The 13,839-nt window shown below is 39.8% G+C and overlaps 2 protein-coding genes across 2 annotated transcripts in view; one reads left to right on the forward strand and one right to left on the reverse strand.

Moving 5' to 3' along the window:
- The window catches only part of glod4 (glyoxalase domain containing 4), a 137,449-nt gene that overhangs the window by 66,355 nt on the left and 57,255 nt on the right, over positions 1–13,839 (reverse strand). The gene's annotated exons all lie outside the window — the stretch shown is intronic.
- The window catches only part of LOC133107812 (membrane-associated phosphatidylinositol transfer protein 3-like), a 54,455-nt gene that overhangs the window by 5,664 nt on the left and 34,952 nt on the right, over positions 1–13,839 (forward strand). The window contains exons 2-3 of the mRNA XM_061217013.1: positions 1,473–1,568; positions 10,205–10,309. Of these exons, the coding sequence (XP_061072997.1) occupies positions 1,473–1,568; positions 10,205–10,309 (201 nt within the window). The remainder of the gene's footprint in view (positions 1–1,472; positions 1,569–10,204; positions 10,310–13,839) is intronic.

The raw sequence follows: 13,839 nt of genomic DNA on the forward strand, positions 1-13,839 counted from the left end.
AAGACACTGCAGTGGAAATACAAAAGGAAATTGGGCAAAAAAATATTAAGTAATAAACCAGGCATGAACCCCCAAACAGTGAGCAATTGAGTTAAAAAATAGAAACACTCCAGTGGGAAGAAAAAAACATTTAAACGCTGGTAAGGAAAAAAACTCCCCAATCAGAAGAACCCAGATACAGAGTGGGAGCCTGTCTTCCCATGTCTAAGTGATAAAATGGGTTGGGCAGGTTGCAGGCGGTCCAAGCACAGAGATGTATAGTAATATACAATTCAGAGGGGCGTTTGATGCATCTAGGCCTCCAGGTTGTCTCTTGGCGTGGGCTTGAACCAGGAGAGAGACGGGGCATGAGCGGTATGCAAACTCTGGGTGGCAAAAACCCCCCAGGAAGAAGGCTTGGAATAAAGATTAGGCACTATATGCATAATCATGTGATTGACTGCTGCATATGTTGATGCCTGAGGGTAATGTGGAAAAGTCCCAGTGCTCTATGCCATGCCAGCAGAAAACAGAACCGTGAGAGTGATCATGAATAGCAAACCTGCTCACATAACTGATTCCCAGACATCTTCTAAGAAGGATTGATTAAAGCGTGTGCTTAATAAAGATTAAGGGTGTCTGAAGCCCATTCATGCAAAGGGAGATTATTCCATGAGTTCCGTAAGAGAAGGATCTGCCTCTCATTGTAATTTTGGTTATATTTACAATTTTCAAATGGGTGAAGCAATCTTGGAGCGGAATTGAGGATAAGTAAGTGTCTAAGATATTCTGGAGTGAAAGCATTTAAAGCCTTGTAGAGAGTATGTTAGGAGTAGAATCGTGTAGTCAACTCTAAATTTAACAGGCAGGTAATGAAGAGATGTACATTCTGTACAATTTGAAGATGTTTCAAGGCTGAATTAGTGCCACCTGGAAATGAAGCATTGCAGTAATCCAACCTTGAAACAACCTTGAACCTTACAAAGGCATGAATCAGTTTTCCACATCCTGCACGACATCTTCCTCAAGGTAGAAATGTTCCTCAGGTGAAAGTGCTGCTCTTGTGATTTCTTAAAAGGCTGTGTGAATATTCCGCAAGTGATGTAAAAAAATAGATGTATTTAATATAAAATGAAAGTTGTTGCTTTAGAGAGCTTGGTTCATTAAAAGATGATTATGTAAATTAACACTTCTTCAAATAAAACATATAAATATTGCTGCTAAAAGGTTTCTTTGAGCATGTGGTGATGAAATGTGATGAACAAGACAATATAAATAATTTTGCACTAGGTGTCGGGTAACTCAACATAAAGTGTTGCTTGAATTAGCAGAATTATCTCACTAAGTAAGATTAAGATGTCACAATGAAATGATTAATGCTCTATAATGTGGATTTGTAATATGTGATCCATCTGTGAATATAAAGTTACGAGGAGCTGGGTTATATATTTCCTGAATGGCGTTTAAAGCTCGATTCCTCCTCTGCTCTCCAGCTCCGACCCGCAAGCTCAGCGCCTCCCAGTGGCGGATGCAGAACATTGCACTCGAGTCTGTTGACAGCTCCGATGAGGAATTCTTTGATGCCAGAGGTGAGTCATTTACCTTCTTTTCCGTTATGCTTGCATGTTCCAATTTTGCATTGATTTCCCTGTTTCCATGCAGTTAAAGGACAGCCCTTCACCGCTCCTGTTTGTCTTTCGCTCCATTCCGTTCCCCGTGCAACAGAGCAATACTGGCGGTAATGGCTGTGTCTCACTTGAATTCACAGTGATGCTCATTATAGGTTGAATGTTGGGGAAAAAGCAAGTTTTGAAGTCTCAAAATGGTCTTTCTGAATCACATTATGTCTCTCTCTTGAACAGAATTGGCTCTAAATTAATCCTGACTATGTGAACCCAAAATTAAGGTGTTAATAAGGTAATCTTTCTCCAATGCAGAGAAACCTCACTAACGCTTGACACTATGAATTAAAATTATACCATATTACCATGTGGTAATTACCATAACCATATTTAGCCCTTTGTAATTAAGGCATTAGTTAATGTTCAAGGTTTTTGCCCAGCTAGTTAATTTCATTATGTAATAACACCACATTTATGCATTTACCATTTTTATTTTAAAATTGTTTTATAAATGTGACATCTTTTACTGTGTGTGTTGGGGGGGGGGGGGGTCATTAGTAATTGGGTTCCATCATATACTCCGTTTAATTGGCTTAATAGTTCCCCTCAAGCTCAGCTGATGTGCACTCTTGCACTAAATTAATATTACTGCAGTAGCTACACACCACAGTGATTTTTAATCAACAACATAAGCCAGGGGTTATATTGTGCACAGGGACCAGTGTTTCATATTGAATGCAATCATGCGTAGACTTTGTCATTTCTATTATATTCATACATTTAATATTATTTTTAATATCCAACAGTTGTTTGCATGTGCAAAACCCTAAAACATAATTACATGACACACAGAGACAGTATGCATATACACACACGCACACACACACTCTTGTAGAACTTGCAAAGAGTCATTTATGAGACACACAAATAGTAAGCCACTCATCCAAATCTGTATCATCTTCAACTGAAAAATATTTCTTCATTGTCCTTCAAGTTTTTCTTCTCATGAATTTAAAAGGTTTAATGTATGCCACAGGTTTCAAATCAAATGTAACTTTGCAGTGGTTATTTTCATTTGCATTACAATTTAATGGAAGCCAGATTAATGGTTTTTATTGTGGTGTTCAAGTGCTGCTGTTTGTATATGTGCATTACATTTGGAGTGGTGAACGTCCACTGTAAGCACTGATTTGTGTCTCAATGATGTGCAGTTACACATTGCAACAGCTCCAAATACAAACTGAGAGACAGAATCCGCAATGCCTGCACAAGCTGAACCTGCACATATACCTCTGACTATAGAAATGTGACGATAGATAATTAAAATGTATCCGTCTCATGTAGGGCACCAATTGTTATACACCAATAGGTGGGTGTATAAGTGCAATAAGTAATCAGTCTCAGAAAATACTATTATCTAAAATATCTTACCAGAAATGTGGAATCTCAATTGATAATATAAATATTAATGGTCAAATATACAGTACTGTGCAGAAGTCTTAGGCACCCTCGACTTTATTATATATATGTTTATTTTTGTGAGTGTGTTAGTATGAAAGAACACATTTGCGATTTCCAAATTTTCCGAAAGATTTTATTTTACAGAGACATTTTTGTATTTAATTTAAAAAAGTAACATATTACTGCAAGCAATTGACTACTTTTTACATAAAAACTTGATCAAGGCTGTCTGAGATCAGAAGCAAGGAGCCAACCAAAGTCTGCAGAAGAACTGTGGCAAGTTCTCCAACATGCTTGGAACAACATCCCTGCTGCCTTATAGAACTGCAGGACAGTGTTGGCTACCTCAGAGAAATTATGCAGTTTTAACGCCGAAGGGTGGTCACAAAAAATACTGATTTGAACTATTCTGCCGAATTACAGAAATGTAATGTCAAATGTATAGTATTTATTTAGGACCTTTCATTTAATTATTTTTGAAAGAATCTTATCAGAATGTTATACAGGTGCCTAAGACTTTTGAGACAGTATTGTAGTTCCAGTGCCCCTACAATGGTATCAAATGGAAGTACCTCAATAAATAAATAAAGTGAATGATAATATACCACAAAAAGTACTATACATCTGTCTCAATTAATGCTCTACTTGCATACCATATAACATAGTCTCTTGTTATACCCCCCACCCCTTCTGACATTTGGTCTAAAAAAACAGCTGAACCCCTTGACCACGTTTGCATGCCTTTATGCATTTAGTTGCTCCCACATGATTGGCTGATTAAATACTTGCATTATCAAGCTGGTGTACAGGTCAAACCTAATGAAGTGGTCACTGAGTCTATATCCCCGAGAACAAATAAAATATCCTTTTTCTCAATGTATCCTTGATCTCTTTCAAAGGAAAAATATCTCTGTTTTTATCAAGGACGGACTGCACTAAAGCTTAATTATGAAGAAAACGGAAGAAAGCAAAGCTTAGCTTTGGTCATTGCGTCCTTCGAAATCCGTCAGTGGACAAGTGAAGTGGTGACGTGTACTGTACAGGAGTTCCAGGAAACCTAAAACCTTGATTTCAACATTTCATTTTTTTATATAGTAGAAATCATTTTGAATTGTAAGCCTCCAGAACTGTGCTGCTGTTCAGGGTAAAAGGGTGAGCAGAACGTGACTCCCTCCCTGTGCCAGGAGGTGAACGTTGCATGCATGCCTTTAATGTCTTGAGCTGTGTACATGTTTAACTATTGGGGTCTCTAGAGAATCAGGAATGGCATTAAATCATGAGGGGACCAATATAGACCATTTGGGTGTGTAGGGTGAGTCACCAGCATATTTATATTGAATAAATTCTCATGTTAGTGCAGTTTGTCCTTAAAGTGCTGCTCAGTATTCAGCTCAAAAATACACACTGTGCTCAAATCTGATGATTCTTTTTAGGTGAATCAATTAAGGTTCTGAAATGTGCTTAAATTCATTCAGAACGTTTTTCCTTAATCTAATTAACACGATGGAGCTTTGGCTCATTGCCAAATCTCTCATTGTGGAATTGTTCATTTCCCGCAAATTGTTCAATTTCAACGACCAGGTGCCCACACTTTCAGCGGTTAGCACCCTTCTTGCTATTTCAACAGTCTGTCTACGATTTGATCCATTAAAAGCTCTATCCTGTTTATGAATTATAATTTACCATTCGCTGCATTATAAGAATGAACGCATTAGTGGATCTAATTGATTCAATGTCCTGGGAATGTGAGTATGAGACATTTGAGTCTTTATGCTATACGTAGCTATTTCTGACATAATGTTGCTCTTCTCACTATTTACTGTGGAGCTTGCAAATTCTGGGTGGAGTATGGGAATGTGTGTGAACGCCCCTTTAGAAGATAAGACACAGTGTCATTCGTTCTTTGCCTCAACAGCTCTGGCGAGAGCAGACAGCAGCTCAGTAGCATGACCACATTTAAGTCGATGGCTCTCATGAGATGGCTAAACTGTCTGCGTTATATTATCTTGTGCAGTGTTCTTTAATTGGTTAAATTATGGCTTATCACAGGATTCAACCATAGCCAGTGGCATGCAGTATGTTTAGACGGCTCGATCCTCACCTAAAATGTCTTTATTCTTAAAATCCACTTTACTATAATTCAGGGGAATTAAAGTAAAGTAAAGTTAATTAAAGTAAAGTAAAGGGGAATTTTAATTTGTTGTTGCTGTTTGTTGCTACCTCAAGTCAAGGATCCTCTGCTGTTTCATTTGTGTCATTGACCTAACAGGAGGAATATTACATGAAACCACCACCGTGATTGATCCATTTGAAAATGGACATAAGCAATGCTGTCTTACTTTTCTGTGCATGGTGCTGTGGCATGAGCAGACGGTAATGAAATGTTTAAATTATTCTGCCAATTATTCCTTTGTTTTATGTAGGTGAAAAAGAAGGCGAAACGTTTGTAACGAAAAGGCCAGATTCACGTGCAGCTCGCAGTGCAGAATGCGGCCTGACGAGAGTGTGTTGGTGCGGCCGCAGTCTGCCTGAAATAAACGTCCTATTTACGAAGGGTACAGCTCACTGCCAAATCAGCGAATGGGAATTCCTACGAAACCGCGTTTTGCGAAAGAGGCAGATCTTAAGCAGCGCAGTGAAAACTGGTGCTTAATGCATTACAAGTGTATCCAGCGCTGCACAAAACGTGTACATATTCCAGGTGTGGCGGCTATTGTGGTAAACGCGGGATTTAACGTTGCAGTGAGCTTGACTATTGCCGGTATACAAGTGAAACTCGAAAAATTAGAATATCGTGCAAAAGTTCATTTGTTTCAATAACTCAACTTTAAAGGTGAAACTAATATATTACATAGACAAATTACATGCAAAGCAAGATATTTCAAGCCTTTATTTGTTATATTTATATTTTGATGATTATTATTACAGCTTATGAAAACCTCAAATTCAAAATCTTAGAAAATTAGAATATTACATGAAATCAATCAAAAAAGGATTTTAAATACAGAAATGTTGGCCCTCTGAAAAGTATAATCATGCATATGTACTCAGTACTTGGTTTGGGCCCATTTTGCACGAATTACTGCCTCAATGCGGCGTGGCATGGATGCGATCAGCCTGTGGCACTGCTGAGGTGTTATGGAAGACCAGGATGCTTCAATAGCAGCCTTCAGCTCTTCTGCATTGTTCGGTCTCATGTCTCACAGGTCAGGTGAGTTTGCTGGCCAATCAAGCACAGTAATCCCATGGTCATTGAACCAGGTTTTGGTACTTTTGGCAGTGTGGGCAGGTGCTAAGTCCTGCTGGAAAATAAAGTCAGCGTCTCCATAAAGCTTGTCTGCTGAAGGAACCATGAAGTGCTCTAAAATTTCCTGATAGACGGTTGGGTTGACCCTGGACTTAATAAAGCACAGTGGACCAACACCAGCAGATTACATGGCTCCCCAAATCAACACTGACTGTGGAAACTTCACACTGGACTTTAAGCATCTTGGATTGTGTGCCTCTCCATTCTTCCTCCAGACTCTGGGACCTTGGTTTCCAAATGAGATGCAAAAGTTGCTCTCATCAGAGAAGAGGACTTTGGACCACTGAGCAACAGACAAGTTCTTTTTTTCTTTAGCCCAGGTAAGACGCTTCTGGCGTGGTTTGTTATTCAGGAGCGGCTTCACAAGAGGAATACGACATCTGAAGCCCATTTCCAGGATCCGTCTGTGTATGGTTCTTGATGCATCAACTCCAGCCCCAGTCCACTCCTTGTGAAGCTCTCCCACACTTTTGAATGGCCTTTTCCTGACAATCCTCTCCAGGATTCGGTCATCCCTGCTGCTTGTGCACCTTTTTCTTCCACACTTTTTCCTTCCACTTAACTTTCTATTAATGTGCTTTGATGCACTTTGAGAACATCCAACTTCTCTTGCAATTACCTTCTGAGGCTTTCCCTCCTTGTGGAGGGTGTCAAAGATGGTTTTCTGTACAACAGTCAGGTCAGCAGTCTTCCCCATGATTGTGAATTCTACTGAACCATACTGAGAGACAATTTAAAGGCTCAGGAACCCTTTGCAGGTGTTTTGGATTGATTAGAATGTGACACTTTGAGCCTACAATATTGAACCTTTCCACAATATTCTAATTTTCTGAGATTTTGAATTTGGGGTTTTCATAAGCTTTATTGTAATGAGTCTATATGATATATTAGTGATATACACGATATTCTAATTTTTCGAGTTTCACTTGTAGAATGGGAAGGTTGTGTGGGAGGTTCCATGACATATTTTATTTCTCCAGGAGAGCAATTATTTGTATGGCTGGTTATTTGTCATAGAAGTCTTCCCCGTTTCTTTTCCGTGATTGTTTTGGAGGATATCTAATCAAAACAAACGCACAACTATGTTTTTATTGTTTTAGCAATTCCGGTTGCGCATGCTCTGTTTCTAACAACGTTCTGTTAAAGGCAGAAATGTCTTTCCGCGATGGACAAAATAGATTAAAAGCAGCATATCAATGCGTTCAGCCTACTCATTTCTGTCATTTCCCACTGCTTCGTTTGAGATATGGATTAATTTAAGAAATTATTTTCGGTTTACGCCTGCTCTTTAGAGGTGGATACATTTCACACACAAATCGACCCTCGTGCATGAACTTTGGTAAATTCAACGGAATGCATTATTATTATTATTATTTTATTATTATTATTATTATCATGTGAATTATTACTATTATTATTACTATTTATTAGAATTGACCAGCTGAGTAGTGTTTTTTATTTAGTAGTGGTACATCATCCAGCCTCATCCAAAGGAATACTCAGTGAGAATAAGACAAGGGAGTTATATACTGTCTGTTGGTCCAATAAAGGGAGTTGTGCTCACCGTTTTATTAATCTCAAATTGAAACCCAATGTCTGTGAGCTGAACTCTCATTCAATAGAACAATCAATACTGATGATTACAGTTGCACAGTAGGGATATAAGTGGATATTACTACTGAAGTGATGAGAATACTTTCCTGAATAATGCAGAACCGTCAGAGTTGTATGACTACCTGTGGGATAAAGATTCCTTTAAGCTTCATTGAGACTTAATTCTGCAGTGATGAGGAGGAAACCAATTTAGGCAATGAGATATCTCAGTAGGAGATACAGTCGTATCACAGGGCCTTGACTTTGAATGTGATGCGTTTAAAATGGGAACTTTTTAAAGGTACAATAGGTAATTTCGGACTCGGACACGCTCAAACCACAACACTGCTTATCGCACCCCTTCTCTGTGAATGCACTGATGATGAAACGCCATTGGCTGTTGCAATTAGAACCAATTTTCCAACACAATTAGAACCAATGAGCTTTAATTATTTTACAGTTATACAATGTTTTGATACAGAGAGCATATTTTGAAACCTGAATTTACAGACTAGACTATAAACACAGGCAGAGGGTGAGTCAACATGTCAGTGAGCCTTTTTCAATGATAGGAAGGGATTTACAATGGTCTTGTAACAATGATTTAGCTCAGAAATCTTACCCATTGTACCTTTAACTTCTCTGTCTGATTTTTATGGTAATAACTGTTTCATTCTTCCCGCCATGCCCGTTTCTATGTAGTGTGTGAAAGAAGGTCACCTTCTCTCCGTTTCCCCCCTTCCTCTGAAACTGCCTCTCAGTGGAGCTTCTGTGTGATTATGTTTCCTGTTCTTAAGTACTTTATATAAAGAGCTTTATCACAGGGGCTCTGCTCCTCAATTAACCAGCAGATTATGAGTCAGTACTTGGCTGTTGAATCTATCTCTAATTGGTTGTTGGTTGAAGTGGAACATCCAAGGTTAAAAACAACTAATTTAAGCTTCAAATAACATGTTTATATTGCATGTTTACCATGCAGAAGTGTAGACGAGAAGTGTGGAGAAAAACAGAACTGTGCAGGTAGTGTGCACTAGCTGTCCCTGTTTGCGCATTTAGTGCACCAGGTCTCGTTGCACTGAAAAAGCCTCGCTTTGACAATGCAGCTTCATATGGCTAAATCTCTTGTGAATACAAGAATAGCTAGAGATGGAAGCAGAAATGTATCTGCTTTCATTTTTTTGGTTTGCTGATATTTTTTCAAGCATTGTAGGGGTGGTGTTCTTCTTTCTTCTGAATCTGCTATTTCACGATGAACAGGGCTATGCAGTGCAAAGAGTTGAGGTAAGTTGTGGCTAAGTAAGGCAGCCAGCTATTGGTGAAACGCCTTACATCGGAACTGCCGTGTTCAAAGCTGAACACCTTACAAACAGTCCAATTTGCACTGCAGCATATTCCTGTCCATGTCCCTCTGTTCCATTGTCTACATTAGTTACAGTAGTCTCTTTCTCTTTCTCTCTTTTTCTGCAATCTTTCTCTGTCTGTCTCTCACTCTCTCTCTCTCACTCTCTTCCTTTGAAGCAGTATCTTTATTTTGATGGGTTTGCTGGTATCTTTTTGTTTTCAGCATATTCACCTTTCCTTTTAGGTGTTGTTGGTGTGTTTGATTTTCATCCTCCTGAAGCCAGCGGTTCAAATCCGTTTCATACCTCTGGGAAACAGTGTTTGGTCCTCAGCTTACTCTATTAGCTCTCTGTAGGAGGATTCAGCGCTGCTCTCTGTAGGAGGAGTCAGCGCTGCTCTCTGTAGGAGGAGTCAGCGCTGCTCTCTGTAGGAGGAGTCAGCGCTGCTCTCTGTAGGAGGAGTCAGTGCTGCTCTCTGTAGGGGGAGTCAGTGCTGCTCTCTGTAGGAGGAGTCAGCGCTGCTCTCTGTAGGATGAGTCAGTGCTGCTCTCTGTAGGAGGAGTCAGTGCTGCTCTCTGTAGGGGGAGTCAGTGCAGCTCTCTGTAGGAGGAGTCAGCGCTGCTCACTGTAGGAGGATTCAGTGTGATTTTCTGAGTGTAATGGTTTAGCTGCTCATTTCTCTGTACTCCAGCTGACTCTTATCCAGACTGACTTCACCAGCTTGCATGTGTTTTTTTTTTGGTTTTTTTTTTCATATAATCCATTTATACAGCTGCTTATTTTACTGAAACAGTTTAAGAACAACAGCAGTGCCCCACCTGAGAATCAAACCCACAAACTCTCACTGACTCTTCCTTTTTGACTGTTCTTGTTTTTTTGACTTTCTGGCTGTTTCCCGACAGAGGTGCAGGAGGGGAAGAGCGCTCTCCTCCTGGGAATGAGTCAGTGGAGTTCCAATGACCTGGTGGAGCAGATTCACACCCTGGGCCACATGGATCCGTGTCAAGGTACCACGCCCAAACCCTGTGCTGCCCGGTACTGTTCACACTTCCCCTGACACTCACTACAGCACACGTGTAACAGTGCTGCTCTGTACTGATATTTATCCCTTTCTTCTCTGTACTCGATTGCTGTTTACATGCAGCTCCTTTTCCAGGTTTTGCTACACAACGGAAATATGATTCAATTCATTTTTGAAAGGTACAGGTGGGTAAACCGATGCGGCACTTCCATTTTAGACCTCTTCTGAGGTCATACTTTGTGATTTTTCCTGTCCACATAATGTGCATTTCTGCTTCATTGATTATGTATGTAAATGTATAAAAGGACTCTTTGCTTGTGTATGAAGCCATGCACAGCAATTTTTGCCAAGGTTAATTGGAGCAGGAAGTACTCCATTTATGAGCTGTGCTACTTGATTACACAATGTATCTGAAGGCAGGTCTGATGCTTGATTATAGATGTCTCCGATTTTGAAAGACACCGGAGAAGTTCAAAGTCAACTCTTAGTTTTAAACTGTAGTCTGATTTTAAACTGTAAGAGGTCGTTGCTGACTGTACTGGAGTTAAATCTGCTTAGCACAAATTGTTCCTTCGCCCATATTTGATTTTAATTGTGAGGACTAGATAAGAGTAATTTGTAGCAGCAGTAAATTGCAGGTTTGGCTTCATCTACCCGACCGGCTTCAGTGAAGACCCACAGCTATTCCTTTTTTACAGAAATGGAACCTAGAGCAATATGCTGTAAATGTGTTGCCTTTTTATGACACTATTGTAATAAATATTGTAATGACACGCACGCGTAGCGTATACAACTTTCTCCTTGATTATTTGAATTTGAACCAAGTACTTGAACTTCATGTTCAGCCGGCCCTCCAGACACAAAATAATAACATGTCTTGTTTATCAGTTTCTTTGACAGTGAGCACAACCGATTGATATTAGTGACAGCAAGATAGACTGCCCTGTAAGCGCTACTGTACACATCATTTTAACTACCGTCACGTAATTAAAATGAAAAGATTTTCCGTGAGAAGAAAATAAGTTCTGTTATGCCGTTCTTGTCATTACAGATAACAAAATATCGTACCACAAAATACTGTACCCCACTCTACAATGAGAATAGCTACAAAAAATACCAGAATTAAAATTAAAGAAGAAAAAACAGTGAACAATAAATACAATGTAATTGATGCATTTTCCTGCTTGTGCGATCTATATCAAAGACAAACTGAACAGCGTAGGCTACTATCCACAGTTAAGCAGGTGGTGGGCGAAAGGGTGAAATGCGGACCTGTCCGACCGGAAAATTGCAATAAGTAACACCGAAATGGCACTGAGCTGCTCGCTCTTGACACACTCTTGACACACCCCAAGCAGCGGCTCTCCTCCAACTTCTCCTCCCAAAATTACCAGAGGCATCCGGATCGTCCAGAAAATGCTAAATCAACAGCTCGCAAATTGGCAGATGCCAGCTCATTATCTTTACAATAGCTTTTTCATTTAAACATATTTCATATATGCATTTACTCTATGGATGAATTTACTGTATACTGTATTGGCCTGTCCTATAATGCACGTGTGATTGAGGTTTTTCATGAGCAGAAATCCCAGGTGGCATTGTACCTGCTTGGATTCTGCCTCTGACATCGCAGCCACACATTTGGATACATTGCACATTCCCACACACCTGATCTGCACATTAACACCGATATGTGCTTGCTAGGAAGGGTTACTGCAGGTTATTGTGTGGAACAGCAGCAGTCGGAACAGAAAGCACGGAGACTTAAGGAGGCCCCACAGGAAGATGCAGAAGCAACTGAGGCAGCTGTGAAATTGGATCTCCGCTGAGACTGGCTGACTGTGTGTGTGTGTGTGTGTGTGTGTGTGTCTCTGTGTGTGTCTCTGTGTGTGTGTGTGAGTGTGTGTGTGTGTGTCTCTGTGTGTGTGGTTTTGTTGCTAGGCAAAAGTATGAAGAAGTAGCCTCATTTCCTGGGCCCTGCCCTTCTGTGTGCAGTTTATTATGCTGTCAGTGGTGGCATAGTACTTTTGCGCTACCATGCAATTCAGGTTAAAATGACATTTTACACTACCCTACATTACAGAATGGCATGTATTAAAGATGATTACAGGAGTAAAATGATAGTTACCCCCAAAATGATTTATGTATTGCTATGGGGCAGATATTTTCTCATAATTGCACACTTACTACCTGGGCTTGTTGTATCTTTCTGTATAATTTTTGTGTGTTTGTTTGATTATTGTTTACGATGTCTTGTAATACTGAGGTAACATACATGCTTTAAATAGCTGTACTGCATAGCTGGAGTTCGGCTGTGGAAACCAGTGAATACAGGTTGTTGGTTGTTTCTTCACTACCTGCTTTCAGGGTGATTTATTTCACTGAAAACACAGAGAAAGCAGAGGGAAATGTGACATGAAGCATAACAGATTTCAATGACCAGAAGAGCCTCCTAATGGAGTTGATGGAGGGAAGAAAACCACTTTTCTCTGTAAGAAATCTATACATATGTTTTGTCTATGCTGAAACTAAAGATAATTTCACTCACAAGACAGTATTAAAATATTGAGACTCCATTAGTTTTCTGTCAGTTTCAAGGGGTATTAATGCTTCGTGGTGTGTGCATCAAATGGCCCGAATTGCATGTGTTTTATAGTATTACTTTTATAGTATTTTTAAAGGAACATGCATTTTTTTTGGATTGAACACTACCTAAATTCAGGTGAACAACGTCAGTACAAGTTTACAGGGAGTTGTAAACTTTTTATTTTATTTTTTCATGAAACCAAACAGTAAATTACCTTTAATTTATTGTATTATTCTTAACCCATTTAACTGTAAATATCTCTGTAACCCTTTCTGTTTTCTCTCTCTCTGAGTAAAGCACAGATATGGAAACAGAGTGGGACAGTCATATTGTGGAATAAGCCTGCATGGAAAATGAATGACTTGTTAAATAAGATGTAGTTGTACAACGTGCGTGTTACCTGCTGAGCGCTTCTGAGCGGGATTATGCCCAGCTGCAGAGCCTGGCCCTGGCACCTCCACTGATTCACAGGCAGTAGCCTCCGCTCCGCCTAATGCCTCGCACACCAGCCATCATCTCCTCTTTTCCAACATCTGCCGCCTGCAGGCTCCTCTCCTGTCGACGTTGATTCCCATTTAATCGCATTTTTGTTTTATCATCATCATCAGTCTTGGTAGGAAAAACGCCCAGAGCAACATAACACACAAACTGTACAGGGGTGGTGGAATCCTGGCAAAGCCCATTTACTTGATGTATATGTCACAGTGATGCTCAAGTAAAGGCAGAGAAAATAGATCATGGGAAACAAGTGAATATGTTGTTGACTAATGCATCTTTCATCTTTCTGGGATATTGATCTGTGATCGTGTGCGTGCTCTTGCGCGTTGTGTGTCAATGTATGCTGCGTGTGTGCATGTTGTGTGTACAAATATCTCCCCAAAAAACAATTATTGGCTCCCCTGGTTTAATACTTTGTGCAAAATCCCCTG

Source organism: Conger conger, chromosome 13, assembly GCF_963514075.1.
Source record: "Conger conger chromosome 13, fConCon1.1, whole genome shotgun sequence".
In the NCBI taxonomy this organism is placed as follows: domain Eukaryota; kingdom Metazoa; phylum Chordata; class Actinopteri; order Anguilliformes; family Congridae; genus Conger; species Conger conger.